The sequence below is a fragment of the Podarcis erhardii genome (assembly GCF_964252035.2).
Source record: "Podarcis erhardii genome assembly, chromosome: 5".
Lineage (NCBI taxonomy): Eukaryota > Metazoa > Chordata > Lepidosauria > Squamata > Lacertidae > Podarcis > Podarcis erhardii.
Window position 1 is genome coordinate 86,016,637 of NC_138509.1, and position 27,430 is coordinate 86,044,066.

The 27,430-nt window shown below is 44.7% G+C and overlaps 1 protein-coding gene across 1 annotated transcript in view; it reads right to left on the reverse strand.

The window, feature by feature from the left end:
* SLC7A14 (solute carrier family 7 member 14) overlaps nucleotides 1-27,219 on the reverse strand; it is a 51,954-nt gene extending 24,735 nt beyond the window's left edge. Inside the window, exons 1-2 of the mRNA XM_081862381.1 lie at nucleotides 26,576-27,219; nucleotides 3,205-3,705 (exon numbers count right to left, since the gene is read on the reverse strand). Of these exons, the coding sequence (XP_081718507.1) occupies nucleotides 3,205-3,508 (304 nt within the window). The 5' untranslated portion in view covers nucleotides 3,509-3,705; nucleotides 26,576-27,219. The remainder of the gene's footprint in view (nucleotides 1-3,204; nucleotides 3,706-26,575) is intronic.
* Between the last annotated feature and the right edge of the window lie 211 nt (nucleotides 27,220-27,430).

Here is a 27,430-nt window from a genome sequence, read left to right on the forward strand (position 1 = left end):
GAATGAAAACAACTATTTTATCCTTGATAAAAGCATTAGAGAAAAGCTTGTATTAAAAAGCTAAATTTATCCAGGATATTTCATTGTGTTGCATTTACAATGCAGAATTCAAATCAAGGTTCTTCTGTTATTTATCAGTGTTTTCTTAACTGACACCCACATCAAATCTGAAGCATCAATAACCCGCCTCAGAAGCACAGAAGGCTCCTTTCAACTGCTTGCGTTGGAACATTGTGTCTGCTTGCTATCATTGAACTGTAAAGGACGAACACCAGCAGTAAACGGGCTCACGTGGAAAACATGCATAGACCAATTCATACCCTTGGCTAAATTCAATCAATGAAGCCAGGATTCAGAGACTTTTGCTTTACACTTGTTTACTTCTTATTCATCACGATCCTTTAAAAACCAGACCCTGCAATCAAATTTCAATCAGACAACTCTGAAACCGGCAATCAAATTTCAGGCATGTAAACAGAAGAGTCTTGCCGGTCCAGCATTCTTTTAGTCAACCTGGTCCAGAATGTTGCATCCCAATCGCATCTGGGAAACTTGCAGGCAGGGTACAAATTCAATAGCCTTCCCCTCTTGTTTGTTCCTGACATCTGATATTCAAAAGGATGCTTAACTCTAAACCTTGAGGTGCCATTTAACTATAATGGGTAATAGATTCTGACAGTCCTAGAGGGTCCTGAAAACTTCCTTTCCATCTTCATTATTATAGGGTAGCGGAAGTGAATGTTAATTAATCCACACAAGTACAGTTCGTACCATATTGCTAGACCAATTACGTTAATTGACTGAGATGGATTACAAATATGTTCGGTGTAGCCGGTGAGTAATCCACAAGCCTTTCTTGTTAGCCAGAGACCCTCTGGAAGTATTTGTTGGCTCTCATGATGTCTGAAAAGGGTGGTGTCAATGCAACTCCCCTGATAGTTTAAGCCAGCCTTCCTTAAAGCGATGTCCTCAAAAGGTCATTGGACTACAACTTCCATCAGTCCCAGACAGCATCAGGTTAAAGAAAACTAGTCTAAGCCAGTGTTTCCCAACCTTGGGCCTCCAGCTGTTTTCGGACTACAATTCCCATCATCCCTGACCACTGGTCTTGCTAGCTAAGGTTGATGGGAATTGTAGTCCAAAAACAGCTGGAGGCCCAAGGTTGGGAAACACTGGTCTAAGCAATCCTTATCTTAAGCACAGTGTATGTATCTTTGCTTTCTAACAGTTAAGCTAGGTCATTGAAACAGTCTAGGTCTACAACAATGGTCCTCAGCAGGGGTGCCAACTTGAATAAAATATTGGGGGGACCCAGGAAAGCCCCACCCCACATTACTGATCACAAGACATGGTGCACGCACATCATTTGAATAGCAATGCCCATCAACTTGAGTGGGGCAGCTCCCTCAAATGTTTTTGGAAAGCAAAGGGACCTTGACCCTTAGGAGTTGGCTCCTATGGTCCTCATTTGTTTGGGGCCCAGGGTACATTTGGAAACCACAAAATCCAGAAGGAAAACAGCTGAAGGTCAGACCCTTAATTTAAAAAGTTGAAATGTTTACACCAAAAAAAACCAAAAACCCAAATACGACACAAACAAAGCAAACACCCCCCTAAAACAGACAGCTCCTTCCAATCATACGACCTGCCAAGCCAAAAAAATCCTCAATTAAAAAAATAAAATAAAAATTGGGAGGGCAAGAGATTTAGGCAGGAACCAAGAGGGGGTCTGGGGATACCATGGTGGGGACCTCAGGTTTACAAAGATTTCATATGCAGCATAGTGGTTGAGCTGACTCTCATGATATCTGAAAAGGATCGTGGAAACAAAACAAAACTCGGTCATGGTTCAGCTAAACCTTAAATTGAGCATAGTTCTAATTGACTGCACCCTATCTTAATACAGAGGTAGAATTCTTACATAATTATTATGCTATCCAGTTAGGTTTAGGAGTGATTACCGAGTGCTGTGGTCACAACCAATCAGATGCCATGATGGACTTATTGTAAGATGGTCGAAAATTCCCACTTGGTAATGCAAAAGGTTTTATCATTCATTGGCATTAGTCTGGGGCAGAGGTGTTGGTGCTACTAAAGGTGTTGACTCATTAAAAGAATAATACTTAGCTCTTGTATATTTTGCCATTTTTTCTACTTGAACAAATAGCATCTTAGGCCCAGAGAGACATTTACAGTCAGTGCCATCTAGAGAGTTTCAGCAGGTCTCATAAAATGGAAGGCAGGTAATATAAACAAGTTTAATAATGTCCTTAATCAGAGGGAAAGATAGCACAGCTTACTTTCTTTACATTCTGAACATTCAGCATTGCACACCAATGTGTGCCACCCCAATTGCCTTAGACGATTATGCTGCTTCCTGAAAAGTAAAATGACGACTTATGAGCATTACATATTACTTTTGGCTGACAGTTTGAGCACCTGAAGGCAATAGTCATCCCATCCCTCTTTAATTTTAAAAAGACATTTGTGCTCCCAGGCTGGTGTTTGATCTCAGTATATTATATTTTTAACTCTGCCCTAGTTTTCCATTGCATTTTCTTCCTGTAGTTTAATGCTGTTTTGACATGTATTTCAATACGGTTGTACACAGCCTGGAGACAGGAAGTGGAAGGCGGCATAAAATGGTTTCTAACAGATAAATACATACATATTTCAAAGAACAAATGGCTTATAAAATATGTATTCCTGGAATGCTTAAGAAAAAGAGTGGGGAACCTCATGGCCCATGGCCAATGTTGGCCTGCCAGGTGGTCCAGGTTGACCCTCAGGGCCATTTTCTCCAAACCAACCCCAGCTGTCCACTCACTGATGACACTGAGTGATGTCAGCTGATGGGCAGGGTTCAGTCCCACTGGGTGCTGCATCAACAGTGTGTTCTTTGACCCCTGTAGCCAGCAGGATTGAACCCTTAGCTCATCAGCTGGTCATGATGCCATCATGATATAAGATGATTGACAGATGGGTGGACTTGTCCACCTGTCACAGTGGGTTTGCAGGGGTGGGGATAAAGATCTGGCACCCTGGCCCAAAAAGGTACCTCAACCCCTGGATTATGAGCAACGACAGTGCTTGATGAAAGATAAACTAAAAAGTTCCCCCTAGAAATTCATGAGAAATAGAATCAGCTACAACTGTTCTTTAGTAAATAGGCATTTAGTAAGCATACAGTTTGGGAAGACTCACCAGACAGAATGGAGGCTACGGCTGCAATGATGAAGGAAACGATGACGCCTGGCCCGGCCATCTCCTTAGCAACCAGGCCAGAGACCACATACATCCCGGTGCCAACACAACTTCCAACACCCAGTGAAACCAGATCCAGGGTAGTGAGCACTTGGGCCAGTTTGGTTCCATGGGATGTGGTGGTGCCTGTCCCCTCCAGCATGGATTCCACTGGCTTGGTGCGGAGGATTCGAGAGTGCATGGCATACCATGTGGCACCCCACTGGATCCGTCGGGGGTCCAAGTGCGAGAGGATGCCGCTCATTGTGATGTCAAGGGATGGAAAGAAAGGCCAACGAAAACCACAGAGTTCAGTTAGCTCCCGTAACGAAGTCTGACAGCATAGACTTTAGCAGACAGGTAGTCAGTTTCAGAGATGGTCCATGTCAACTCAAAGCCACTGCGGTGTGAATGGTAACTGAAGCTTTAACAACCTGGGTTTCAGTTTCGCCTTGTGAGATCCTATGAGAAAGAGGAGGAAAATATACTCCTGTGTGAATGAAAGAAAGTGGGACCACAAAACGTTTCTATCCCACTCCTAGGAACCAAGATTATAGTAATACATATGTGAGCAGCATATGCTGGAGGAACAGCCATATTTGGTGTATAGTGTAAGCAATACTAATTTCTAGATGGATTAATGGTCTGACCTGGTAATGGGCAGCTTCTGGTGTTCTTGTTAAGTCCCGTACTATAGACCTGCTATGTATTCATGTGGTGGCGTCATTTTCACAGAAACGTAGAATTGGAAGGGATCCCGAGGGTCATGGAGTTCAACTCCCCTGCAGTGCAGGAATCTCAGAAGCAATGAAGGTGGTCTTCCTCACTCAAGATAGGTGGCACTCAGAATCAGTGGTTAAGCTAGATAATTTTAAACATTGGACTTAATAGTCTTGTGTACATGTGTATGTGGTAATTAGATGATAATGTGCATTACTTCACTTATGGTACTTTAAAATGTGGTAAGAGAGCCCTGCTGGGTTTGGGGGTCCTGCTGAGAGGGCTCTTGACACCTGTCCAGTTGGTGCTATTGTTCAGAATATATTCAAAAAGGATGGGGCAATTGGTCAGCAGCACAATAAGGCCTGGATCACACATCTATGCACATCAGTTGGATTTTCAACACTTAATTGCTCTACACTTGGGCTGCAAACTTATACACACATACACTGTGTGGGAATATGAAGCTAATGAGCCTGACTTACATGTAAATAGGCTTAGGACTGTGCTGTAGATACACTGTCTGTGTGCTTGCTTCTGCAACCTATTGCTTTTTGTGCTTGAGCAATGATTACTTTGTATATTTGGACATAGATGATTAGAAAGGTAACAAGCTTTCTTCTGTGTTCTCTTCCACAAATGATATTTACTGGGCAAACGGTGCCTTGAACTTTTCACTGTTTAGGAAAGGGGTAGTGTGAAACAATATCTTTCTAGCTGCCTGGGGAAGAAACAATTGTCTCTTTTTTGGCTAAAAAGAAACTATTTTCTTCCTTTGTATCTAAATGTGTGTTTTTAATACATACAGAAATTTCGCCAAGTTAGCAAAAACATGACGTTAAGTTGACTGCTGTTGGTTGACTAAAACCTAGAGAGTTTCCCCAGATATTTACCCTAAGCAATATTTACCCAATGATTAAAGGTTGTAGCATTTAGGATTTTTTAGTTTATAGAAAAGGTGGGGAAGAGGTGGCATGATCAAAGTTTATAAAATTATGCATGGCATAGAGAAAGTGGCTAGAGAAAACTTTCTCTCTCTGTGTCTCACTTATTACACTAGAATTTGTGCACATCCAACGAAGCTGAATGTTGAAAAACTCAGGACAGACAAAGGAAAGTACATATTCATGCAGTGCATAGTTAAACTGTGGAACTCACTCCCACAGCAGCCAGAGACGACGGATGGCTTGAAAAGTGGATTAGGCCAATTCATGGAGGATAAGACTTATCAGTAGCTGCTAGCCACAATGGCTATGCTCTGTCTCCACAGCTAAAGGCAGTATGCTTCTGAATATCAATTGCTGGAAAGGGGAGGGTGCTATATTCCTGCTCAAGTCCTACAAAAGACTTCAAAAAAATGACTGCCAATCAGAATAGATAGCAAGGGGCCAAGAGTCTCTAGTTCAGGACAGAGTTAGTATGTGAAAGGGTTAAGAACCACAGACTTCTAAATTGCTAGAGTAGGCTCAGTGATGTCAGATCCCTCTTCTCCTGAGAGGGAAGAAATAATTCTTATTTCCTGTTCTCTCTCTCTCTCTCTCTCTCTCTCTCTCTCTCTCTCTCTCTCGTTGCATGTGACGGAAGCAGACGTCCCTCACCTTAACTCTCTGTCCCAGACATATGTCTGAGACCACCCTTTGTAGTACTTTTAAACCAAGAACATTTACCAGGAATTTATCGTTGCTGCTAAGAACAATGCATGACTGTAAGTAAAGTATATTTTAAACTTCCTTCAATGTATGGTGTGCAGGAGAGGTAAAGGGAGCCAACCACTTCAAGTAGCTGGAGCATATTAAAATAAGGCTTAAAAGCCAATTCCTACACTTCACTACATCTACCTAACGATGGGATTTAAACTCTGCTACTAGGGTTCTTTATGCACAAGCCCTGCGTTCCTAAAAAATCCAGGCACCAGCCATTTCTTCTTTTGTTTCCTAACACCCACATGGGTCTGTAGAGGACTAGATATAACCAATATATCCTCTTACCAATGCCCATCAATATTGTTATCTTTCAACAGGGCTAGGATTGGACTTTAAATCGGGGACTGTGCTCTATAAAGCAGGATATAAGACCACCCGAACAAAGACCTATTGAATAGGCCTGTTTCCAACCACAGTGACCTGTGGGAAGCTCAAAGGCAGGCAGGAGCACAGTCGCCATCTCCTGCTGTTGCTCCCCAGCAACTGGAATTCAGTGACACACTGCCTTTGATCCTGGATGCAGCAGATGGCCATCCCAACTAGCAGCCAATAGCCACAAGGTTGAGGTCTTCATTCATAGCCAAGTGGTCAAATTCTTACTTCCAATGTGGGAGGCCTAGTCCAGTGTGCTACTGACTGTGCTTTTTGAGGATGGGGGACACATGTCATAGCTGGAACATAGCTTTGTCTGCACTAGGTTTAGCCCCTGGTACCTGCTATTTTTAAGCAAGGATCTCAGACAGCAGGGCTGGTGGGAACTAAATTGGAGAGTCACCGCAGACAGCAGCAGGTATAATGAGCCGGTGATCTGGCTCAGTTTAAGTGCATTCAGAGTTTTAAGCCGTGTGGCTTCAAAGAGCACCCAAAGACATCAGTTTCATAACTTCAGCAGTGACATTTAAAACATCTGGATGGGTTTCAACTCAGTGCTTTATAATTAAACTCTGTCTGTTTTTTTCAGCTCAAAAGCTGGGGACATAGAAAACTCAAAGATGTATAATGCTCCCTATGGCCAAATGTTACATTTTTCACTCATCCACTAATTACCTTCTTGCTCATTAAACACAGCAAATGGCACAAACACTTTGGTGAGGGGCTTTATTAAACATTGGGGGAGAAGGGGAAGGCTGTACAGGTTTATTTATTTTTTCCTGGAGAAAACTTTGTTCATTTCTGTTTTTGCAAATTGCTTCCAAAGATGGTGTCCAACCCACAGTGTTCTTTTCCTTGATGGTGGTGATTTGCATTTACTAGACCAATAAGTGAGGCCATATCTGCACCACGCATTTAAAGCACTAAGTTTCCACTCGAACAGTCATGGATTCTTCGGAACTGTAGTTTATTAAGGGTGCTTAAGGGTTGCTAAAGGGACCCCTGACCATTAGGGCCAGTCGTGGCCGACTCTGGGGTTGCGGCTCTCATCTCGCTTTACTGGCCAAGGGAGCCGGCATACAGCTTCCGGGTCATGTGGCCAGCATGACTAAGCCGCTTCTAGCGAACCAGAGCAGCACATAGAAACACTGTTTACCTTCCCGCCAGAGCAGTACCTATTTATCTACTTGCACTTTGATGTGCTTTCGAACTGCTAGCTTGGCAGGAGCAGGGACAGAGCAACAGGAGCTCACCCCGTCGCAGGGATTCGAACCGCTGACCTTCTGATCGGCAAGTCCTAGGCTCTGTGGTTAAACCCACGGCGCCACCCGTTGTTAGGAGGCCACTATTCCCCTCACAGAGCTACAATTCCCAGACTTCCCTGGGAAGAGGGATCGACTGATAAACCACTCTCCTCACAACTCTCAGTACCCTCAGCAAACTACAGGATACACAAATATGTATTTTTTAATGAAAAAAAACTCTGAAAAATACAAGTTTTATGAAAAAATGGTGTGAGTTTAAAAAAGAAATTGAAAGATTGATGCAGAAATAGAAATATATGGGCTTATGAGTGAATAAACGCAAAATTTGTACAATGATACCCAAAAGCTTAAGAAAAACACTTTGTCAGCCCATGGCCTCCCCACAGCCCAAGAAGAGACAAGAAAACCATCTCTTTTTGAATTCTAATTGGCTTTTTTCCATTCTCACTGTCATTAATCAAAAATCTACCACCTACTGCTGTGATGCCAGACATTATTAGGAAAGGGTTGTTTGCACCACAACAACATTCTTCATTAGGGAAAATTAAACTAAAACAGCAATCATATTGCAGATAGAGAGAGAAACATATTTACAGGCGCAAATCGTCTTTATCTATGGAAACATTTCCTGCATTATTCATATTCAGCGAAGGTTCGATTTGTTGCTATGGTGGCACTTAAAGTCATCCTGGCTACTGGCTTGACTTGTATGAGCCTCCGGATATGTGCAATTGGTTTGACTTACCTAGGCATATATCAAAGGGCCCCGAAATAGCCTGCAGACTAGTTGCATTCTGGCTGACCGCCCACGCAACCCATCTTCTTTCCCCAGGGATACCCATCGCCTGCACTACAGTCTGCTAGACAGGAGGAGAGCTGAACATTGCTTATGGTAAGCTGAACCATGTACAGAATTCAGAAAGGCAGCCACACCTGGTGCAGGAAGAATGTGCACATGGGAAGGTGGGAGATGGAAAGAGAGACAGAGAGAGATGCAGGGCTATTTTAGTCACTGGTGACACTGCCAGCTGACCCTCAGCTGGCTGGAGCAGATGGTCTTTGTACTAAGACACAGTGAAGGCTGGTCGCTGCTAAAGCCGCATCTGTGGAACGAGTTACGTCATGGACTTGCTAAAAAGGAATTAAACGGCAGAGAGAAACGAGCACAGAGGCTTGTTCCTCTCGTGCTCATTGAAGTAGCTTCTTTCCTGTGAGCTGCCAGTGGGAAACGGATGAGCTTTTCATAGAATCATAGAATCACAGAATTGTAGTGTGGGGAAGGGACTCCGAGGGTCATCTAGTCCCACCCCCTGCAGTGCAGGAATCTCAACTAGATCATCCATGGCAGATGGCCATCCAACATTTGCTTAGAAACCTCCAAGTCTAATACATCTCGTAGGAGTCTGTTCCACTGTGGGGAAGTTCTTCCAGATGTTTGTGACTTCAAAAATTGGACATACTTTTCACAACCAGTCCTGCCTCTCTAAGATCTTGTTGGCTGCTGGATTGATCAACAGGACAGGAACCAGCACAGTATGGAGGAGCAACTCCTTCGCCCTTCCTTGCTTTCCCCTCAAACCACTTCTGCAGACTTTGGAATGACAGGAAGTTGGAATGCAGGAACAGAGGAAGCTGCCACCTCACACAGTTGGTGCATCTAGGCTAGTATTGTCTACACTGTCTGGCAGCAGCTCTCCAGGATTGAAGATTGGGCAGATGGAGATGCCAGGATTGAACCTGAGATTTGCTTCATGCAAAGCAGGCGTTGTGCCACTGAGCTTAAGGCTCTTCCTGGAAAAAGCATTATATAGTCAGAGTCTGAGCCCAGAAACAAGTCTCAGAATTATTAGCTGCTGTCTGCCCTGGATTTCTTGCCCATATTAGCACCCCCTTGGAGAAAGAGTTGCCTTAAGTAGTAGGGACTCCTATTAGTACCAGCCTGAGATCAGCATATTATGCTGCCTTACACTGGATCAGGCCATTGGTCTACCTGGCTTAGTGCTGACTACTCTGACTGGCAGCCAGGACTCAACCTGATCCATCACATCACCTCTTACCTGATCTTTTTAAGAAGGCCAGGAATTATACCTGGGACCTTCTGCATGCAAAACATATGCTCTGTCACTGAGCTCTGGCAGTCCCCTGCTGCTCCCTTCTTTACTGATCTGGACGCAAGGCCTTTCCCAACTGATCTTTGCCAACTAGATCAAATTTCTCTAGTCCCCAGTGCATCATGCCAATCAGAGTCTTGTGAGTCACTGAGGCATCAAGCACAACATTTGGTAGGCTTGCCATACGTCAGGAAAATTCCTGACATGTCCTTTTTTTCAGGTGTCAAAATGGCATCAGGGCGGAATTTTGCCGAACTGGCAAAATGTCAAGGAAAACCTGGGTGTATGGAAAAAGCTTAAAATCACTATTTTGCGGGGAGGTTTGCCCAGGGTGTCAGGAATTTTGCTTTTTGAAATATGGGAACCCTATACATTTGGGTAAGAACACCTCTTCCAGGTAACACAAGCTATTAATATTTTCAGGCAGAGGAAGCATAGAAATGCAAATACCTAAACTCTAGCACATTGTTTGCATTCCCCAGCCAGCAATCAATCAACTTGAGTAAGACAGAGGACAATGTCATGTTGCACAGATATCAGTTACAAGTGACTGACTTTGCACACTCCATCTCAGAAATGACATTTTGCACTTTGGAAAAGGGCATGAGGCAGGACAGTGCACTGAAAACTGGCTTATATCAGGTCAGTCCATTGGTCCATCTAGCACAGTACTGTCTTCAGCAGAGATAGGCAACTCTGTGCCCTTCTGATGTTGGCAAGGATGAGCCAAGGTTGAAGCAGAATTGTCTCAGGTGGTGAGCATGGGGTGCCCTTTGGATCCCTGTTCCGGGGTAGACTGAGCAGGCTGGCCAGCCAATGGGGTCCTTTCTCAGAGCAAGGCATGCTGGGTGAAGTGTCTTGGAGAATGCCTTTGCCAATCCTGTCCTTTGCCCCAGCAGCTATAAATGCCGCTTAAACAAGTTGCAATAAATTATTTTTAAAGTCTGCGCTCAAGCTGTCATAGCAAACCACAGCAGTGGCTCAGCCATTCTAGACTTCCTCTCCCAGAATGTCTCACTCTGAAGAAAAAGAAGAAGAAGAGAAGAAGAGTTTGGATTTGATATCCTGCTTTATCACTACCTGAAGGAGTCTCAAAGCGGCTAATATTCTCCTTTCCCTTCCTCCCCCACAACAAACACTCTGTGAGGTGAGTGGGGCTGAGAGAATTCAAAGAAGTGTGGCTGGCCCAAGGTCACCCAGCAGCTGCATGTGGAGGAGCGGGGAAGCGAACCCGGTTCCCCAGATTATGAGTCTACCGCTCTTAACCACTACACCACACTGGCTCTCCACTACACCTTTGGCCCTTTCTCAGAGTGAGGCTCAGACAGGGTGGAGCATGAAATACATGGAGGAATGGGATGGAGGAAGCAGGTGCTGCTGTCATCAACACAAAATGGAAGAGGTGGTAGGAAGAGAAGGAGGAGGATGTGGGCTGGCTGCACCCACCCTAGTTGTAGGGCTACAACGGCCATCAGTCCTAGCCAGGGATGATGGGAGTTGTAATTATCTAGAGGGCATCATGTTGCCTACTTCTGGGTCACCCTCACTGGCAACAGCTTTCCAGGGTTCCACACACCTCTCCTGACTCTAACCTAGAGATGCCAGTGGATGAACCCTGGACCTTCTGAGTGCAAAGAACCCATATGATTTACCTCTGAAAATAAGGCATGGATACATTGAGGCATGTAGTATTGCCCATGAATCGACATACGTTGGCAAAATGCTGAGTTGCTTTCTGTTCCAGAACATCCACCCCATGGGTTCTAGTAGAACATTTTGGGGGCTCAGCCAGCACACACCCCAGTGTGTGCCCTTTCGGAGCTATTCCACAGGTTTTTGCTCTTGCTCTTCGTCTCAGCCTGGCGAGGCAGTTTCTGCTTCCTCTTTTTGGTCAGCTTTTCTAATGTGGGCAAAGGCATGAAATCAGCTGTGCGATTCAATATGTCTTCAATAAAATTACATGAGTCAAGCTTCAGCTACCAACCACTAGAGAAAATGTGGAATGCCTGCTTCGGTAGAATACTCATCCACTCATTATCCACTTAGGTGCGTCAGCCATGTAATTTGATTCCGCACTTAATATTTTGATGGCCATCAGATCACTGATTTGCTGCATAAGAAATTCCATCCTAAATGTTTTTTATGTCAAGGAATCTAATATTCAAAGTCTGGGATGAATATAAGAGTCTAGCCTAGTCCAGTACTGTTGACTCTAACTTGCTGCAGCTCTAGGGGGGCCGTGTGTCTTAATTTACGGAGCACAGTCCTCTGTTTGAAGGACTGTCTGGCAACAAAGCCGGTTAAAAGATTTTTAAAAACTATAGGAAGGGAGAGCAGGGGACTTGCAGTTGCTTATTTGACAACCCAGAAAGCAGACTGTGCAGGCACACAGTCACAGTCTCCCCCAATCCGCCAAGGCGTATTATATTTCCATTAAATTATAGAAATTATTTCTAAATCTGCATCTATACTTACAGATTTACATGTGGCTTTTCAATGCAAATCTGTGTCCTCTTTTTGCAGAGCAGCCTTCCATAGTCTCATGCAGAGATCGTTTTAACTGGAAATGTTAGTAACTGAGCATGGAACTTTCGGCGTGCCATACAGCAGGACCAGCCCAAGGTATTTTGCTGCTTGAAGCTGAGCAGCAAATAGCACCTGCTCCCCACAAATCAAGGTGCGTAGTGCCTAAGACCAGTCAAGTTATTTTGGCGCCTGAGTCAGAAAATCTCACAAGTGAGACTTCCGGGTTAGCGCCAACTTCTAATGGCGGATTCCCTCCGAGCTCCGGAGGGAATCGGCTCTGCAGGGATCGGGTTCTGCCGCGCCGGCGACGCGGGGACCCTTAGAAACCACAGGCGCAGAAGCCTGTGGACTTGGTGACTCGGCGGGCACCATTTGCGCCCCCCGACCTGCGAAGGAGCCTTTTTAAAGGCTTCGGAACGGGGGACGGGGAGCGGCGCGGTGCTGAGAGTCCTCTGCTTCCCCTGCTGAGTGAAGCCGCATGCCATGGACGGACAGCGCTGACTTTTTCCTGAGAACATTCGGACTAAAAAGCAACAACCCGTGAGTAATATAGAAATTGGACTTAAAAAGGAAATTTTTTCTTGGAATTTGGTACGACCGGGGAAGATACAAAAAGGAAGTCCGTCTCCCCGTCTTGTAGACAACTTAAAGCAAGGACTAAATAACTAAGGTCGAGAGAATATCTTTTATTGTAACTGAACAAAGTTATTAATTTCACGATTGGACAGTATAAGTAATTTTGCTGGAGGATAAGAGTGGATTTTGAGAGCTGCGCAACCCCCCGGGACCCGGGAGTGATCAGCGAGAGAGCCTGTTGGAAAGATACAGAAGACTTTGACAGCTGTCAAAATTAGCTGTCAAAGTTGAGGAATACAAAGTAACATTGTTTTTGCTGCCTTTGCCAGTTGGATTTGTTACATTTTGGTTATAAATTGTCGAAAAATAAGCTATTTTGTTTTGGGGACTGGAATTAGAAGGATAGTAAATATCCACAAGGCCTCTAGAGGGAGTTTTGGGACACTGCAAGAATGGCTGGAAGTGGAAAAATACTCACTGAGTTGAACAAGACTTTTTATCTCTTGGGAAAGCTTCAAGAACAAAGTAATATTTTGGCTACAGGGGTTCTGGGACTGAATGAAACAGTAAACAACTTTACTGGAAATGGAAGGGACTTGACTCAAGTCTTTGTCTATGAACCAAAAGCCCCTGCAGCGGAAATAAAAGATTTTGCAGCTGAGCAGGGAAAGAAACTTGACAAATCTGAGAAAGTGGAACAAGTGGAAGAGAAATATGAGGATCTGGAGGGAAAGGAAGGAGGAGTTATAATGTTGCAGAAGGCTAAGGAAGGCCAGAGGCCTGGCAGGAAGGTCACAAAGGAAAATAAGAACTGGATGATGAAGATTTGGCTTGAATTGGAGAAGGAAGAATGGAGAGACTTATTTAGATGGAGACCTGAAGACTTGTGGATTACAAATTTGATTAAGATGGATGTTTGAGCGCTTGGGACATTTAAATTCATGAATTTTTCCAAACATGGAGGCCTGGCCGGAAGAAATATGGACTTTTTTGGGATTGTGCTCCTCCGAGACCCGGGCCTCAATATGAAGGACTATCCAAAGAACCGGCAAAGAGGAACTGAGAGAGACTTAAAAGCCTCTGATGTGAGATCGCCAGGCTGATAGAATATGGACTGTTGGACATTGGTTTGGGGATCGAAACTGGGAAAGGGAGGGTGGGGTTTGATCAATCCAAAGGTTGTATAAATATTTTCTTTGATATTTCTTATTTTGTATTTTTGGTTTGCTATTAATATAAAATTGGGAAATTGGTGGAAGGGAATCTGGGTCGACCTTGGAAAAAAGGGTTTAAGTAGAAGGACTGATATAATAATGAAATAAGGTAAAAACTTAAGAACTTGTTGAAATAACATTTGGAATTGGAATACAAGAAGGGGAGGCGAGAGGAAGTCGTGGGAAATAAGGTATAAGAAAATAAGGACTGAAAGTATACTTGTTTTGTGTTTTTTCTGTCTTTTTGTGTATTTGTTTTATTTGAAACTTCAATAAATATTATATTAAAAAAAAAAAAATCTCACAAGTGCCCAGGGCCGGTCCACCCATGAGGCAAGGTGAGGCAACAGCCTTGAGCGGCAGAAGCCCATGAGGTGGTGCATTGGTGGCAGCACCAGTTTCCTGCAAGATCTTATGGAGCACACAAGATCAGATGCAGCGCAGCAGTGCATCCCCATTTTGCCTCAAGCAGCAAAATGGGATGCACTCAAATGAGAATAATAATGAAGTCCCAAATTAGCTGCCTTGAAGTGGCCATTTCCGTCTGCCTAATAACAGGGCCGGCCCTCCTACCAGGAAGCTTTGGCTCCTCTCCCCTGCAGTGCCTCTTTTGTGCCTCTTGCTCAAGTTAATGCTGAAATTGTTATTTTTTTTCATTTTCAGCAAAGGCAGGTGTGAATTGTGACATCTTTCATTTTCAGTCCTTTTGCCACAGGTCACTTAGATAAGAGGTTTGTTTTCCTCCTTCCTTAATAAAAGTTCCTCCTGTCAGTAGCCTCCCAGCATTTCCTATGACGATTTAACACAAAGAACGCAGCTGAGACTCTCCAAGCGGTGAGCACATTTGTCTTTCAAATGTGATTTTTGTTCCCTCCCCGCAAATGAACTACACCTTCCTTTTGTGAGCTGTGTGGTCTGATTAATGCAAGATCAAGGTCTCCCACTGGTTATACAGCTATGAAGGATTGCAACTCACTGCTCCACTTCTCTGTTTTCCTTGGCCCATTGATCAAAGTGAGGGGCCACAGAAAGCAGGCGATTTCATGAGCCAAAGTAAGGCAGGATGAAAGAATAGGAAAGGAACGTGAACATGCTGCAATTGTGCGCAAATGTTGGAAATGTAAAAAGCATAATACAGAATGCAGAACTCAGCTTCCTAAGACTATAGATTTCCTAATTTCCCCCCCTTATGTTCATGGACCGTCAGCCCTGCTCCCAACCTGCCTCAAATGCTTCTGCCAGCCTGGAATGTGGCCTTCAACTGTGATACTGTCTGCCTGGGTGGAGGGTGGAAAGGAGTGTGTGTGTGTGTGTGTGTGTGTGTGTGTGTGTACAACCTCTAACTTTTGCATGCCCAGAATGTATCCTATTGTATAAAGGAAAGATTCTCATCCTTTCCTTTGGCCATGCCCACCAATGACAGGTGGCCCTTAGAAAGTCCCCCATGAATAAATGTGGCCCTCAGGCTCCCAGGCTTGACATCAATGCTTCTAGCCACAACACTTTTTTGCCCACAGAGTAAAGTAGTAAAGTATGCTGATTTACACACCATTATTCAAAACCTAATTTCTGTTGGGCTAAACAGAATTCTAGATCCCCTCCCAGTATTTAGCCTAAATCTGTATTATTCCTATACACCTCTGCATAGATTTCTTTTCTTTTCAGCAGTGCCACATTGTCCCCCAGCACTGACACATTAATTCCACAATCCTGTTTATTCCAGCAATCATCCACTTTCCTGCTAGGGTTGTAAAAAACCTGCCTGACTCTGTAATTTTGTAGATGTAAATGAATTAAAAAGAGTAGGGTGTGGGGGCCCAATCCTTGTGTGAGTCATACCACTGCAATACCTGCTTCTTTCTTAACAGCCTGTCCCGTTGACTTAATTTATAGTATTATAGAGCTCAGTAAATTATTGATATAATCACATAAAAGGAGAAGAAAACAGGAGCCACGTGATCTGCTTGGACTCCTTCTGGCAGGATTCCCCACTCGCTGTTTTTATTTTCTACAAATGCTAGGGAGGAAAAAGGATCCTGTGGCGATGCTCTCTTCCAGAGACTTTACGAAGCACAAAATAAGAGGCAGGTTAAGGGACAGCAGGGACCCACCTAACACCCTGGTTTGGGACTGGAACCAAAAACTACATAGCTCACGGGCAAAAGTAATCCTCCATGAGTGGCAGGCGAGGAGACGGACCAGCTACGAAAATTGTATCAGCAAGCTGGCTGCTACTTCACCCTCACGGCTTGGTTGTGCCTCAGCCTCCATGAATTAGTAATCGTTTACGAGGCTGTGATGTTTCTAACGCTGACTCATTTCCCTCCCCTTCTCAGCCACCATGGTGTAAAATAGTAGTAGCTTCTGCTGGAGCGATTACTCAGAGAGCAGAGCCAAATCATCGGAATGATTCTGCAAAGAATCAGTTGCTGGTCTGGACTGCTGCAGACTGCTGCTGGAAGAATATATCTGTAAGTGGGGCCCTGCAAAAATTCTGTTAATATATCTGCAAGTGCGGCCTCTAACAAAACGTTGCTGCCCAGGATCCCACTCCATCCCCCCCGCCAGCCACATTTTCCATGGCCCCTTCCCATCAGTCACTCAGCATTCTGTGGCCACTGAGCATGCTCAGTTCTCACTGGGTTGCTTTGTGGCCCAGCCCATCAATACTCCACTTTAGGGTTTTCCCCTCAAAGAACATTGTATGCATCTGCAAACATCTCCCAAGCCTGCTGATATGTTTCTCTTGTGAATGGATGGTGCTATTTTGGCAGCATAAGGTTCAGGGAATAAATATGCTGTTGGTAAATTGGGGTTGCCATCCTCTTTGTGTTTCTTCATCTGAACATCCAGAAACATCAGCTCGGCCTGATGGGCATTGTAGTCCAAAACACCCCGGAGGGCCCTATGCTGAGGAAGACCATTCTAATAATTTGTTTCTACTCTCAGCGGCTCAAGGTGCATGCAGTGAGATGAGGTGGTAGACTTGTAAATTGGTAGAATGTACTCCAGCACTTCAGAATGCAGGTGGTGGTTCCACATTTTTGAATGCTAGTTATGGTAGAATCATAGAGTTGAAGGGACCATGAGGGTCATCTAGTCCAAGCCCCTGCAATGCAGGAATCTTTGGCTCAATGTGGGGCTCAAACCTATGACCCTGAGATTAAGAGTCTCATGCTCTACCAACTGAGGGGATCTGCGCTTGCAAAATTGCATAGTAAAGTATTGAGAAAGCTGCGATTCCATATATTCTAGGTGTGTTTGTTCTTAAGCATGCATGGAAGCATGTTATTTGAAGGAGTTATAAAATACGTATTTAATCAAATATGGCATGCCAACCAGATGTCTGAGGTTTATTGGTTTTTTTGAAAATAGCATCCGTGCCTTAAAAGAAATCCTAAGGTAAACAGTGAAAGTGCAACATAAGAATACACAGCCAGCGGTCTAAAACATAAAATATGATTTAACCTAGAGAAATGGAGGGGGGGAGGATGCCTGTGAAAGTTCAGCCCCCCCTTCTTATTCATGTAATCAATAAAACAGTACCAATCAGTTGGAAATGAGTCTTTGTGTCTCTGTCACCTAGCTAGCTGTATTTTGTCGGTCAATTGCCAAACCCTATTAAGCCAATTTGATAAGGATGTCCCTTCCAAATATTTCCAAAACTGGGCCATAACAAGTCCAGCTGCTAACAACACACAACCAATAAGAGAGATGTGGTTATCACCTCAGGATTTTGAAGGCATGGCAAGCACAGCTCCAGGATAGGAGGCAAGAGACCCATGAGTGGGGACCCTTACTCAGCAAGAGGCAGAGAATGCAGAAGCTGAAGAGATGCTTCCCATTTGGTCCTTCTCTGGCTCTCAACCTTCTCCGCTGCTTCCCAGAAGGCGTTTGCTGCTTCCAGGAGATGACAGGTACAGGTGTCTGGAGTTCCTTGCTCCATAAAAGTACCTGAAATGAGTTACGGGCGAGATAATCGGTACTGTTGGTTGTAGACAAATGCTCCCTCTTGGTGGCTGCTCAAGAGAGGTCTTGAAGACCACAAGTGTGAGCAGACGAAATGGTTCTGCTTGCGTGTCTGCTTCTGAGAAGCTATGGGATGCATTGGTGAGCGATAAGAGAAAGGACAGATCAGGCAGGAAGTGGAAAGGTAAGACGTGGCCCATGACTTCTGCTGGAGAATATCACTCCCATTGCACCACACTGTTGTTGGGTGGCAGCAATGAAAGCATCAGAAGTCTTCTCAAGCTCTAGTGGCTTTGCATGGAAGTTCAAGCATGTGTACTAGGCTGTATCATGGTAGCATTCAATGATATTATGGTCAGTAGCACTGAGCCTCTTGCCAGTAGGGCCAGCTAAGAAGGTGCCTGAAAAGGGGTCTGTGTACAGCAATAAGAACCAAAGGCATCACATTACTCTCAGATTGCTGTAAAAGCTTTTGTCAAGCTTCTGGTCACAAGCCATATTTTGGAAGAGCGGTGAAAAAACAAACATGCATGCATCATACTCACTCCTCGCCCCCCTCCATGCAGTGAGCTCATGTCATAAGCATTGTGGGAGTCATTTCCAAAAAATAAATAAATTGGCAGCCATTTATTGTTTACGGGAATAAAGCCAATTTAGCAGAAATAATGTCCTTAGAAATGCTCTAATGTAGCCTATGCCCACATTAAGTACGGGGAAAATGGAAATCACAGAAGTGTTATTTTCTGTTCTGGTTTTTTTGGGGGGGGGGTTATCTTTTAATTACCGTAACAACATATAAATTATAGGCTGAAAAGCACTTGTATTGGATACTGATACCACACTTGTTCTGCATTTGGAAATGTGCCAGATATCACTTTAAAGGGTGCGGCTCACATTTTGGCCAAAGCTCAAAGATGGCATTTTAGAATGCTTAAAACCATAAAATTACATGTAATTTTCTCTCCCAGTTTGAGCCTTGTCAGGACTGATACTGACATGCATTTAAGACGCTGGTTTTATGAATCACATCAGCAATTGCCTTTCCTGGCTTGCTATTACTAGATTTGTTGACACCACAGAGGCTCTTAGGAAACTCCATTATACCAAGTCAAACTATCTGCCCAACTGGTCCTGTATTGTAGACTCTAATCTGCAGCAGGAACTCAAGCAAAGGTTTTTCATACCACCTGCCACTTCTAACTGGAAACTGAGCTTGGGAACGTCTACACGAAAAGCACACACACGTGTTTTGCTACTCAATGATGGAGCTACTTACAAATCTGGACTCCAGTTCTGGTTCCAACTAGGGATATGAAGAAGAGGAGATTGAGAGGAGATATGATAGCCATCTTCAAATATCTAAAGGGCTGTCACATGGAAGGTGGAGAAAGCTTGTTTTCTCCTGCTCAGGAGGGTAGGGGACCCAAACCAATGGCTTAGCATTACAAAAAAGGAGATTCTGACTAAATATCAGGAAGAACTTTCTGACAGTAAGAGCTATTCGACTGTGGACCAGGAGGTGGTGGACTCTCCTTCCTTGAGATTCCTGCATTGCAGAGGGTTGGACTAGATTACCCTTGGGATCCCTTTCAATTCTAGAGTTCTAAGATTCTGTGACTCTAAGTAGAAGGGTGTTGTGCAATTTATGCTCCACATGTTGCAGCTGTAGCAATCCTCTTTTGTCAGAAGTTCCAAGTTGTGTGAATAAAATATGTATGTTATATTAAAAATGTATGCCAGTAGAATCTATGGCATTGCTCCTTCCATGTGACTTTGGGCTTCTGGCATTACAGGAACAGCGTGAAGGGAAATAAGCACAGTGGCAGCTCCCACTGCTAGCAGCTTTGGGGTCACAAGGGACCCTGAGATCCAGGAGGAATTCAAACCTCTTTGCTAGATCATCATTTGGATAAGGCAGCTCATATTCTTCAATCTGACCGAGACCCAGTGTGCCTCTCTGAGAGTGCTGCAGCTTCGTCCAGATTTTTAAAAGGGTTCTGAGATCATACAAATTCATACAGGCTAATTCATGCAAAAAAGTGCTTTTTTAAAAAAGTTAAAAGAATGCTGGTTAACAGCTGCATTGGTTTTTTGTCCAAATTCACATTGCTTTTAAGATGAATTTGCTGCCTTACCCGTTGATCATGAAAAAGTGATATATATCCAAAATGTCACTGACACATTGAATGCCATTTAAAATTAATGAGACCATTGCTCTTTTTTTCTTCTTTGAGAAAATTCAAAAACAGACCATATTATGAATGGAATGCAGTGCCACTGACAACAACCTGGGAGCTTACTGGTAAATGGCTATAGATGATGATTGATAAATGGCTTTATACCTGGCACCATTTTGATAGCTAACCTTTCCTCGGCCAATACTATGTTTTAACTACATATAATGGTTGGAGAAGGTTTCCTAGTAATTAAGTTCCCTTAGAGTTCTGGAGTAGGTCCAGAGGGTAGAGCTTGTTCCTACCATGCAAATGTCCTCAACTTGCCTTAACAAAATAAAATAAATAAAATAAAAATTTGCCTTGTTTGAATTTGCATTTGCTAAGGTTGTAAGATCATAAGCAGAATCTTTGCTGCAAGAAACAAAAGGTATGTGCAGTCCAGATTTTGTACCCCACAGTGGTCAACCAGATGCTCTGTGAAAACAGAGTAAGAAGCCAACAGCTCCCCCACGTTCTTGCTGCCTAACAGCAGTCATGCTGCCTCTGGGTGTTAATAGTAACTGATGTTCTGGTGAGATTGCTTCAGGGACCCCATTTGTTGTTGGAGGGGCAGAGAAAGGACCTATTTTACTGCGCAGATACAACAGTTCTGGGCACCACAGTTCAAGAAGGACACGGACAAACTGGAACGTGTCCAGAGGAGGGCAACCAAAATGGTCAAAGGCCTGGAAACGATGCCTTATGAAGAACGGCTAAGGGAGCTGGGCATGTTTAACCTGGAGAAGAGGAGGTTAAGGGGTGATATGATAGCCATGTTCAAATATATAAAAGGATGTCACATAGAGGAGGGAGAAAGGTTGTTTTCTGCTGCTCCAGAGAAGTGGACACGGAGCAATGGTTCCAAACTACAAGAAAGAAGATTCCACCTAAACATTAGGAAGAACTTCCTGACAGTAAGAGCTGTTCGACAGTGGAATTTGCTGCCAAGGAGTGTGGTGGAGTCTCCTTCTTTGGAGGTCTTTAAGCAGAGGCTTGACAACCATATGTCAGGAGTGCTCTGATGGTGTTTCCTGCTTGGCAGGCGGTTGGACTCGATGGCCCTTGTGGTCTCTTCCAACTCTATGATTCTATGATTCTATGATTCTATGAACTATGTTAAATTCCCAGATTTCTCCTCTTGGGGGCTAGTGATCTACTGCCTCATTTTGTTGCACATCACATATGTCATGCCTAACATCCATTGATGCCTATTATCTAATTGAGGCCTATTATCTAATCCCCTTTATAGTCTAAGTCAGCACCCATTTGGCAGAAGTAGTCCACCAGGGACTCAAACCAGCATCTGTGGAAGACATTTATCATTTGCTCATCAGATGGCTCCAACCAATGAAGCTGTCTGAGCGTCACTTGCCACTGTATGCTTGTGTTTACATTTCAGCTAAGACTGAGTGGCAGACCTTTTGCCCAAGCCACTTAAAACTATAGCTATTCAAGTACACATAGGCTTATCACAAGAGGTGGAATGGCCAAACAGAACACGAGACTAGCCTGTGGTACAGAGGAATGCTCAGCATGAGCTGCCTAGTGCAGGAATCCAAAAACCTTGAATGGCAGAAATTGGAAATAAACAGTAGCAGATCCCACACAGTTACTATCCTAATACTTAACTATACTTCTAAAACATTCAGTATCAATCCAGTATATATTCTTGCTCTATGGTACAGTTATGAGAATGGGAACTTCAGCACCTAGGACAGCACCTCTGCATTTTGATATCCTACCCTACCATTCATCCATTCATCTGGGCACACACATCTTTTACATCACTGAAGCTGCCTTTTACCAAATCATTGACTCATCTAGATCAGTACTAGAGTTGGGTAACCTGTGGCTCAGGCCCAGCCAGAATAGCCAATGGTCAGGAATGATGGAAGCTATAGTTCAACAACAGCTGGAGGGGCCACAAGCTTTCCATTTATGGACTATGCTGATGGGCAGCTGCAGTTCTTCAGGTCTGCAGACAAGGGTCTTTCCTTACCCTGTCTAGAGGTGCTGGCAATTGAACATGGGACCTTCTGCATGCAAAGCATATGCCCTGTCACTGAATGACAACCCTTCTCCTAAATGCTGAGCAGATTTCTGACCACTTTGTGCCTCCAGTCATTCCATGTCCATAGCTAAGCACTATGCCATAGTTAGGTATGTATTGTGGTTATTGTGCTATTGTATTTTGGCTGTTTTCTGTGAACCACTTAGAGAACAAATGTGTTAGTGGAATACGCAGTATATAAATAAACTGACTAAGGTTACGGGCGGTGGAGGTTAGGAGCATAGGAAAGCCTGAGTGCTTCAATAACTGAAGATGCACAAAATAGAGACAATTTAAAATGGGCTAGGACTTAAATCAAAATGCACGTTTCTGAAAAATGCCAGAAGTGGAAACGCAATGGAGAGACACAAAGGCACAAGTGCAGGAGAACATATTCGCTGATGCAAGTGAGCATGGAAGAATGGAGTGCCATAAAACCCCAGATAAATGGCACTGCATTTATGGTGTTTTAAACAAGCACAAATAAAGAAATGTGATTTGATCGGAAGGGGAGCCATGCACCATACACTGGAGGCAACATCACTAAACAAATCACCAATTCTAAAAGCAAAGCAACAATGCACAGCAATTAGAGGCACTGCAAATACAGTGATAGGGGACAGAAATGTAAATTGAAAACTGCCTTGTCTACTGGATGACAGAAATGGTGCTGAGAATCTGGAAAGTGACATCTAGGTTATATCCAACATAAGAATGAGAGCCTTCGCTGTGTCAGACCAAAGCTCCGCCAGCCTGCAGTTTGATTCCAGCTGTGCCTAACCAGATGCCTCCAGGAAGGTTGCAAGCAGGGCGTGAAGACATCAGTCCTCCTTTGCTGGTTCAGAGCTTCTGTTGTTAAGAGATGTGCTGCCTCTAAACATGGAGTCTTAATTTGGCTATCATGTCGCTATAAATTCTCATATTCTCCATGAGCTTGTTTCATCCTTTTAAAAAGCCATCTGAGCCAGATAGCCAAAATGGTGCCTTCCAAATGGTATTGGACTCCTACTCTCATCAACTTCAGCCAGTCAGGGATGATGGGAATTGTAGTCCACCAACATCTGGAGGGAACCACATTGGCTATCCCTGATCTAAGCTTTTGACTATTACAAGTTCTTTGGTAATGTATTCAGAAAGCTAATTATGTGTGAAGCCATGCATACACGTGGTTGTTATCTGAAGTGCTTCATGTGCACCCCCTGAGGCGTGTGTGGAGGGTGGTAACAAAAGAACAGGCATTTTCAGTGGTGGCTCCTGGATTGTGGAATGCTCTCCCCAGAGAGATGTGCCTAGTGCCATCCTTATCAACTCTTAGCCACCAGCCAAAGACATTCCTGACTCAACTGACATTCCACATATTAGGCTCTTAATTGGGGTCACATGGTATAAAGACACCTTAGCCTACATAGGTGTTCATCTTTTAGCAGGCTGGGATAGGATTTGCATTTTTTTCATATTATTGCAGAATGAGCACTTTTAGTTAATGACGTTCTTTTATCTTTTTGACATATTCTACATTTTGTGTTATTAATGCTTTTGCCATTGTAAGTCCCTTTGAGACCTTAATGTAGTAAATGAATGCAATGAATTAATAACAAAGACTTTCTGTGTGAAAACTGTATTGTATAAAAAGGTCCCCATTTACCTTTTTTAGTTTACCCCAGAGGTAGATCTGGCCCTCACTTCTAAATGAAGCAGTCGCAAGCACATTTGCTTGGTGGCCTATAAGAGTGCTGGTGAGACAGTAAGTAAAAGCCATTTTGAACAATAGGTTGTAGTAAATTGGACATACAACTGAGGGTACCCTCAAGTAGAGCTGAATCCAATCCCAGTTCTCTTACTATTGTATCTGCATAGCACACAGACTTGCAAACATACACCTCCACAGTATTATATTACATTTCTGCACATATTTGCAATATCATTCACAGGTATAACTTCAGCATGTGCAATGGGTGAAGCAGCTGGCAACAGCTGGCATGTGAAAGATGCTTCTGAACCTCCACTAGCTTCATGCCAGAGAAGATGAGTTCAGCAGGTGAGGGTTTTTCATCCATGACAGTTGTGTCATGGAAAGTTCTGCACCTGTTCATCCTCTCCATGCTCTGAAAGGTATAGGAACCAACTGGGGGTTAGGGATTGGAATAAGGCAGATCAACTGGGATAGCCAAGTGAGACATGATAGTTGGGGCCAATATAATTACTCTACACAGCCGTAAAGAGCCAGGTTAGGATGTAGAGGTTAGGTTCTAAACCCCACTCAGTCATGAAGCTCACTGGGTGACCTTGGACCAGTCATTGCCTCTCAGACTAACCTACCTCACAGGGTTGTTGTGGGGACTGAGGAGGGGGAGAACCATGCATGCTACCTTGAGAAAATAAAGGTGGAATATAAATGAAACACAAAAAATAAATATAAATGAAATACTTAAAATGCAAAGCCTGTGTGGTCACACTTCAATCATAGCACTGTAGAGTTGGAAGGGACCCCCAAGGGCTATCTAGTCCAACCCCCTAAATGCAGGAATCTTGATTAAAGCATCCATGCAGATGGCTATCCAACCTCTGCATTAAGATCTCCAAGGAAGGAGAGTCCACAACCTTCAAAACATTTACTCTGGAGTTCTGTTAATGGGACTATTCTGGAACAAACTACAGGAGGTTTTACAAATCTACCAGTACCACCATAAAAAGCTTTCTTGGATAGGGAAGAGTCTTTTGTTCCCTTTTTTTTTTTGCTTTGAGTATCTGCAGCTGATTTTGGCAAGAAGACCCTCAACTCCTTTAACAGCAACAGCTTGTATAATAGCAATGGCAGATACAGTCCTTTCCAACATCAGACCTGCCCAATAATCTAGAAGATAGATCTAATGGATTGAGCCAGATAACTGCAATCTTCTGTCTTTTGCTTATTTCTCTCTCCCCACTCCCAACTCTTTTCCTCTCAATATATTGATGATTTTGCCATCATCTATATTCTCTGCTTCCATCTGCCCTAGCATTCCTTACTTTTGCTCTTTTTCAGTTTGTTTCATAATCTGATACATAGAAGGGGTTTTCTGGGGTGGGGTGGGGGGATGGCAGAGACATATGAAGGATGCATTATTTCTGTGTGATCCATCTGTGTTTATCCGTTCACTCCACTATCTCTCACTCTCAGTTTCTATTAATCCTCAGCTCATCAGTCTTAAATCCCTCGTGCCCTCTGATTCATTTACGATGCAGGCGACTAACAATTTAAAACAACAGCAATAACCCACCCTCTGAGGTGACTCCTCTGAGATCCCTCGAGTTAAGATGTTAGGTAGCTCTCAAAATTATGCCCCTACTTTTTGGATATGGCCGTGAAAGAAAGTGGGTTTGCAACTTGAAATCAAAGGAGCATGTCCCTGCCTGCTGTGCATGTGTTTGCATGGGGGGCGGGGGCGGGGGGGGGGTAGACGCAAAGACACTTGGGGGAAGAACAGTGGCAAATCTCTCCAGCGAATTTCTCTCCATTGCCCAGAGGGAGGAAACGCCATTCCAACCCTCCCCGGCACCCTTCCTGCTGGCAGCGTATTACCATCTACTCTCACAAACGCCAGAGACGGTGTATATGAAGCCATCATAGTCCTTTTCTCCCTTCAGTTATGAAACAGGAATAACAACAACACCCTAAACGGAGCTGGCGAGACTGAACAGTAACTTGGGGAAACCCCAGCTGGAATCAAATTTTCACCTCTGCTGCTAGGATTAGGCAAGGCTCTCTGCTTCAAAGCACGTCCTTCTTCCTGCAACACGGGATATATAATAAAACTACACCTTACAAAGTGGTTGCAAAGCGTGCTGAGATAATATAACTAAAGCGATTTGTATATTCGGGGCGGGGGCGACACAAATGCTTAGCATTGCTGCTGCTGCTTCCAATGGTGATGTTGAGGACAGACGAAGCACCCTCGACTGTCCATTGAATGAGCCTCTGCCCATGAGTGGAGTTTTATAGAGCAGGGGACAGAAGGAAGTGATTGCCAGGAGTCCTCTGCAAGTGAGGAAGGAGTCGGACTAAACCCCCTTCTCAACCATGGGGGAAGTGTGTGGGGCGCTCCTCTTACCCCTTCGCCCTAGGGAAACTCCTCCCATTCCGCAAACACCAAGAAAGTACTTATAAAAGACCCTCCCTGGAACTCACATGGGAGACATCCCAAGCAGGGGAAGGGAGCTGAAGGTGGCTCTTGCGTCCTCTTTCATAATTTCCCTCTTCTTCATCATCCGAGGAGTAAGGGGATGTAGCAGAAAACCCTGGGCTGCCCAAACAGGCAGCTACTCAACTCTCGAGGGTCCGCTTCCCGTAGGGAACTCTGCACCACGCCTCAATTCAATGGTGGTGTCCCTTGTGGCATCCCAAATTTGGAATGAGGGAGAGGGCAAAAATAAAACTAATACTAATAGGGTGGATGCATCACCTTTCATATCTCTCTCTCTCTCTCTCTCTCTCTCTCTCTCTCTCCCTCTGTCTGCCCCCCATCCCCCTTCCCCGCCCCCCAATAATCGCCTTAGCAGGCTCTCTGCAGGAGAGGAGAGCCGGAGGGAGGGCGTAAAATGGAAGCGGAGAGAAAAGACCCATCGCTTACCCGGCGCGGATGCTGCTGGATGAGCTCAGGGCTGGAGAGGCGGCGGTGGCGGCGGCGGCGGTGAGGGTGGTCCAGGAGCTGCGCGGGGTCCCGGTGGAGGATGCCGGAGGAGGCTGGTGCTGAGGGAGGGGGCTGGCTGCACCTGCCGCTCCAGGATCTCCGCGGCTTCCCTCCCTGGAGAGACCCAAGCGGGGGTGGAGGGGGCGCGGGGAGGATGGATGGTGAGAGGCCGGCTGTCGCTCAGATGCACAGAATCCCCCCCCTCCCCTCTCTCCCCGGCTGCCAATCAAGCCCGGGGTGGGAGGATCCAGCTGGGATGGAGGAGGAGGGAGCGGGGCTAACTCCCGAGTTGTTCCAAGGAGAGGAGAGGCTACTGCAGGCTTTTGAGGCGGGCGCCTCTGGTGCCCTGCGCAGGGGCGCTGGCAGGAGACCTCCGGGACGCGGCGCTGCTTTCAGCACCAAGGACAGCTCCCGCGGGCTGCTGGCTTGCAGGCAGGAGGCGAGCGGATCGCTGCAGCCCTCAATTATTCAGCGCTGCTCTCTCTTTTTCTCTCTCCTCCTCCCTCCCGTGCCCACGTGATCCGCTCAGCAGCACCAGCAGCAGGAACCGCGAAGACAACCATCCTTCCCCGCCACGTGTTAGTCAGACTCAGACAGCGTTAACGTGGCCCCCACGGAGATAACCCCACCACAGCCTGGAGGCCAACCTCTTGCTTTGGGCTGGAATTCATAGGGTAATCTTGTCTATGTGTGACAAAAAAGGAAGCCAGGCAGTTTCTCTCTCTGTGCATGTGCTAATACTTTGACAAGGAGCCACCGATCCATTCCTATGAAGTGTTTTCTCTACACCTGCTG